General features: G+C 37.7%; 1 protein-coding gene across 1 annotated transcript in view; it reads left to right on the top strand.

Moving 5' to 3' along the window:
• LOC107566015 (E1A-binding protein p400-like) overlaps nucleotides 1–1,743 on the top strand; it is a 51,919-nt gene that overhangs the window by 17,450 nt on the left and 32,726 nt on the right. The window contains exons 10-13 of the mRNA XM_016251368.1: nucleotides 931–1,009; nucleotides 1,103–1,161; nucleotides 1,264–1,321; nucleotides 1,400–1,489. Of these exons, the coding sequence (XP_016106854.1) occupies nucleotides 931–1,009; nucleotides 1,103–1,161; nucleotides 1,264–1,321; nucleotides 1,400–1,489 (286 nt within the window). The remainder of the gene's footprint in view (nucleotides 1–930; nucleotides 1,010–1,102; nucleotides 1,162–1,263; nucleotides 1,322–1,399; nucleotides 1,490–1,743) is intronic.

The raw sequence follows: 1,743 nt of genomic DNA, 5'->3' as shown, positions 1-1,743 counted from the left end.
CACACACACACTCTCTCTCTCTCTCTCTCTCTCTCTCTCTCTCTCTCTCTCTCTCTCTGTCGTAAATGAACAGTTGATGAATCACACTTTTCTGAGAATAGACTTGAAGTATAGATAGCTAAACTCTGTTTTGGGGATTACGTCTCTTTATATCAGGTAACCCCGTTGTGTTCCTCTGTGGCCAGATTATTAACAGATGCTCTATTCATTCTTTTTTAGAAACCTCGCAATTTTCTACAAAATTTTAAACGTTGTAAAATTAAGCGTGGTCCACTGCTGCACACGTGCCACAGTATCGATACAGGGCCAGCTGTATCGATACTCGTATCGTCAAATCTGTGTGACGATACATCGTCGTACCGATATTTTGAACACAGCACTAGTATTTATTAATATTTTAGTTTTTTAGTTTGTCATTTTAGTACTTTCAACTTACTCATTTTGTTTCAGTTATTCACCAAAACAAAATTTCTTTTTTTTCCCTATCATTTGTAAGTGTTTTTTTTATTATTATTATTTATTATAATTTATGTTTACATTTTTATTTCAGCTTTATTTCAGTTAACGAAAACTATATTTAATCGTTTTTAACTTTAGGTTTAGTTAACAATAACAACACAGACATATACTTTAGTACTGGAACAAAACTGAGAAATAGCAGTTAAAATAATATTAATAAGAATAATAAAATCAAGGAATTGATTTGTGTGAATCTTAAGATGTTCTGCAACCTCAGAAGCATTCACCTGTGTTTGGGTTCATTGCCTTTCACTCGGTGTGGGTCAGATACAAAATAATGCATCATATTTATTAGAAATTAGTATTCACATTTAGACAGAAAATCTCACTGTGATCAGTGCTATTCCACTGTATGTGGAGGTTTGTATTAGTTCCTCACAAAAATAATTTTTTCTCTCTGTCTTACCACAGGTTGTGGAAATCAAGCTGCGTTTTGAGATCTATGACAAACGACAAAAAGTTCTTAGCTTGCAGAAGGCTGCGAGTAAAGGTGAGATTAAGTAATGGTATCTGACCTGTCTTAACTGAATGTTCAGACTTTGTCAGAGATTATTAATTCAGAAGAGACTTTGTATTGCAACAGGCCAGTGTGCTAAAGTGACCCAGTCAGCTGGACAGAAGTCAGATAAAGAGAGTAAAGGGGTAAGATCTTCTCCATGAGTTCTCCGAGATCCAGCCTCTTTGCTGCTTCACTCATCCTCTCATTGTCTTTGACAATTTTTCTTCCCTTTTTTTCCCATACAGCAGGAGACCGGCCCATCCCGAAAGAGAAAGTCAAGCACCTCTCTTTCGGATGTAGAGGGTACATATTGCAATTAAATATAGTTGCCTTAACGTTCTTTGTGTGCATGCTGTTGATTGCTCCGTTGTTTTTTTGCAGTTGAAGATGAGGAAAGTACAATAGAGGAGCAGGAGGCGATGGAGGTGGCAGCTGATCAGAAAGCAGAGCTGGCCGAACTAACAAAAGAAGGTAAGTTTTAGGGCTGAACGATTAATTGCATTTGCGATAATATAGAGGCTGCGATTTACACTCGGTCACATGACACGCGCAAAAAAAAGAGGTGTGTCTGACTTGAAGATCGATCGGTGTGTGACATCAAAGTAAGGCAAGAGAAAGCATAAGGAGACGTCCGCTCTCTTATAGCTCTCGCAGTACTTTGATGACACACACCGATCGGTCTAAGTAGCACTGCTTCAAGTCAAACACATCTAAGCAGTCTTCAG

This window comes from Sinocyclocheilus grahami, unplaced genomic scaffold, assembly GCF_001515645.1.
Source record: "Sinocyclocheilus grahami isolate Dianchi unplaced genomic scaffold, SAMN03320097.WGS_v1.1 scaffold1041.1, whole genome shotgun sequence".
Lineage (NCBI taxonomy): Eukaryota > Metazoa > Chordata > Actinopteri > Cypriniformes > Cyprinidae > Sinocyclocheilus > Sinocyclocheilus grahami.
Note: the sequence above shows the minus strand (reverse complement) of the source record. Positions and strands in the feature narration are given on the sequence as shown.